General features: G+C 37.3%; 1 protein-coding gene across 1 annotated transcript; it reads left to right on the forward strand.

The window, feature by feature from the left end:
* The first annotated feature begins 223 nt into the window (after nucleotides 1-223).
* LOC139905717 (zinc finger MYM-type protein 1-like) lies at nucleotides 224-1,535 on the forward strand. Its single transcript, XM_071889373.1, has 2 exons — nucleotides 224-1,227; nucleotides 1,284-1,535. Exons 1-2 carry the CDS (start codon nucleotides 439-441, stop codon nucleotides 1,533-1,535), a joined length of 1,041 nt encoding a protein of 346 aa, XP_071745474.1. The 5' UTR covers nucleotides 224-438.
* The last annotated feature ends 2,416 nt before the right edge of the window (nucleotides 1,536-3,951 follow it).

Below are 3,951 nucleotides of genomic sequence, written 5' to 3' on the forward strand. Positions count from 1 at the left end.
GATTATAGCATCCAAAGTCACGGAAAATATAATTGAAGATGTCAAGACTTGTGCCGACGATGATGACTACTGGTTCTCTGTGATTGTTGATGAGACATCAGATATGTCAAACACAGAGCAGTTCAGTCTGTCACTGGGATATCTGACGAGTGAAGGCATCAAGAAAGAGTGCTTCCTCAAGTTTTAAAAGTTACCCAGACTGACGGCAAATATTTGTTTGAGAAGCTTCACGAGGCTGTCAAGGATCTCGGCCTTAACCCTGCCCGCACTGTCTCCCTGGCCGCAGACGGTGCCTCCAACATATCCGGCATCAAGAAGGATCTTGCCGCCAGGTGGAAGGAAGCAGCCCCACTGTGTGTCTACATCCACTCCTACGCCCATGTCCTCAATCTTGTAGTCAAGGATCTTCTCTCAGATATAACCCTGTTGAGAAATACAATGGGGACAGTACAAATTTTATACAACTTCATTGAAGGGTCACCAAAGAGGTCAGCAATCTACAAGTCGGTGAAGATAACAAGTAAAGATGAGGAGCATGCCAAGGTGATGACCCTGAAGAACCAGTCTGCTACCCGCTGGAGTCTCCGCTACGATGCTGTACACGCTGTATCTCTAGGGATGGTCAGAATCATGAAGACCCTCATAATAATGAGAAAAGATAAAGATACATTGTCGAGTTCAACAGCAACTTCTCTGCTCAACAGCATCTTTAGTCACGAATTTGTTTTTGGCATTGAACTGTTGAAGACACTCCTCAGACACACATCTAGCTTGTCAGATGAACTTCAAGGGAGAAAGGTTGACCTAACAAAGGCCCGGAAACACGTCAACCTAGTGATTAGGACTCTTGAAGACCTTAAGAATGAGAAAATCTTAGAATCAATCTGGAAACTTGCGGAGTTGAAGTCGTCTGAGATGAAATCAGTATTTGACCAGGAGGACTCAATTGATTTGGAATTCAAGGAGGCGAAGATTCCCAGGAGAATAAAGTGGAAAGGAACAACTGAATCCTACTTCCGTGAAACACATTTCGATGTTGCAATCAATAAGATTGTATTAGAGCTTGAGAGCAGATTTGCCACCGATTATACAAACATCACAATGGATCTCATTGCAATCGTCAATGACAGTGAAGTGGAGACCTGTGTCATTGAGCGTGTCGCCAAGCACTACAGACTTGAACTCGAGCAGCTCCAGTCAGACCATGCATTCTTCCAGCAATTCAAGGTTAATATTATAATGTTTCATTTTGCATTATATGTTTAAAATTTATGTTTCTCTAGGCAGATATTGACACCAAAGACATGGTTTCGTCACAAATTGCTGCGGAGTTAATAAGCTCGGGAGTGTTCCGCCTGATGCCGGAGCTATACAAGGTGATCGTTATCCTGGCCTCAATGCCCATCAGCAGCTGTGAGGCGGAGCGGTCATTCTCCTGTCTCAGAAGGCTCAACTCTTCTTCATCGTCAACCATTGACCAACGGATATATAGTTGGTATTCTCTCATGATTCATGGTTATTATTATATAAAATAATTGTTAATATTTTGTTTTATTATCTTTATTAAAGGATTCGATTAAAAATTTAATTTTTTAAAATAAATATAAAATAAAAAAGAACCAAATTTACGTTTTAAACATTAAATACTTGTGAATTTTATTATATAAACTTAAATAATATTATTAAGAAATAATCAAGATTGTGCCCGGTTCAGTTTCAGTGGTTCTATCAGTCCCGGTCTCGGTTCTTTCATTTCAACAGTTTTAGTCTCGGTTCTGGTCTTGAGTCTGGGTTCTTTTTTATACAGGCTCAATTTGGTAACATGCATTTAAAACAAAGGGCGTCGGTAGAAAATTCGGGCCCAGGAAAATGATGTTTGATACAAGCAGGCCGTAGCAACACAGAGTGCTTATTGCCCCAAGTTCCAGTAGGGATCCCGAAAACTCGTATTTAGGGGGAGCTGGGCATAGTGAAGTTTGGGAAACTTTAGAAATATTATAGTTATCATATTATAGGGCCCCGAATAGCTTAGTAGAGGACCTGGATCCATAATCTACCCCACCCCTTCCCTGTTGTATTTACACTGTCTTGTGCCTAAAACCACTTCCCCAGATTCATAAGATGCCCTTAGCTATTTGGAACTCAGATACAACTGTATCGCCTTGGCAACGTAAAAATATCATTGGAAAACGCTGCCATTGCACGAAAAAACTAAAAAAATTCACTTATTGATTAAAGCTAATTTATTTGTTACAATATATACTTTCTTTTCTTTATATATTTGATAAAGGAACAAAAGCACAAAAACCGAGACCGATTATTAATATATAACAGTCTTGGTTCCGGTATGAATTTATCGGTCCTGGTTGTAGCAGCTCAAGAACCGGAACTGCTAGAACCGCAAGACCGCTAATGGCACAACTTTGGAAATAATACATATCAATAATTAATTATAATTAAGTATGGCCAATAATCAAGACATGTGTTGTACAATTTCATGCATACTTCTACTTTTACTAGCCCAAGCATTGTTCCTCATTTCTTTCGAGAAAGTTTTGTACTGGGTAAGGATATATTTGTTGTTTCTTTTTTAATCAAGGATTTTGGTTATATTTCTGAAATCATTAAATTATTGAGTTTTAATAAGGTTGCAAAATCGCTTCTCGTCTGTAATGAGTATATGTTTTTGTATTATGTTTGCTTAAAATATATATACATATAATATCAGTTTGCTGTTCAGATAACACAGTATCTTCTTTGAGCTAGTTCTTGAAGGAAAAATTCATTATCCGCTTTGTCTGATTTATTTCTTCCTTCTTATGGATCATTTAAGAAATTGATTAGATATTTGCAATCATCATATTGATAATTGGAAGATCTCTTTTCCTTCATGAACCGTCTTAAAGAAATTATTTAGAGCCTCTTATAATGTTGGAGTTGAGCTCAATTACCGAATATGGCTGAATAAATTTTCCAATCTTAAGTAAATCTTCCAGTTAAAATGAATGAAAATCCTTCTTTTGGGAGTTACTTCTGCAATTGAAGGATGAAAGCTTTTGATTCTTCAAAGTGAGCCTAAACCGAATAATTTAAGTATGAATAATTAGAATATGGAGCCCAGTGACAGGCATATTAAATAACCCATTCCAGAGTGGCCTCTTTACTCTCGCAAGACTCTGTAGACCCACCTTTTTTGGATAGCTCTCTGGACAGTCTGGTGGGAAATCCCGAGATCTCTTGCATAGACCCTCATGTACTTGAAGGGATTGGCCTAGGCTGTTTTATTTAGCTTATTCCGGGTCTAGTTTGGCGTTTAGATAGAGCTTTTCTTCTTCTCCAACTTTTCGGGCTTGTTGACGGCGTAGACTGAGGTCCTCGACACGCCTACCTGATTAGAGTGCGCGAATGGAAATTCGTCGATCACGTTCAAGTGTCATTTTCTCGACTTGTACGTAAGCTAAAGAGCTCAAGTTAGTTTTGTTTCTTAACTAATTGTTTATGCTGTAATATATCAAAATAAGAATTAATTTCAATTACTCAACATTAATTACTTATTGAATTAGTAAGTGTTCAGATTTCAATGGACCACTCGGTAAAGACAGTTGGTCCTGAATCAAAATGAAATGGTTACACTAGTTAATTATAGGTAATTAAAATGGTAGATTTTGTAGTTGAATACGTGGAACGAGTTGAAGAAATTGTAACTTGTACAATCTACTTTCACAAGTTACAACTTGTATGCAACTTTTATAAGTAGGATTGTTTTAATCTTACATCCAGTCGTTTTATAAATACGTACATTTATAAAATGGTTCCATTGACTGATACTAATCTACATGCTTGGATCTATGCAATACATTTTAATTAGGCTTAATATCTATCTTTTATTTAGAGACATTAATTATTTCCTAACTTTATCCTTGTATATTTTTTTCAATAGGATTATAACAA

Source organism: Lepeophtheirus salmonis, chromosome 6 (genome assembly GCF_016086655.4).
Source record: "Lepeophtheirus salmonis chromosome 6, UVic_Lsal_1.4, whole genome shotgun sequence".
Classification (NCBI taxonomy): domain Eukaryota; kingdom Metazoa; phylum Arthropoda; class Copepoda; order Siphonostomatoida; family Caligidae; genus Lepeophtheirus; species Lepeophtheirus salmonis.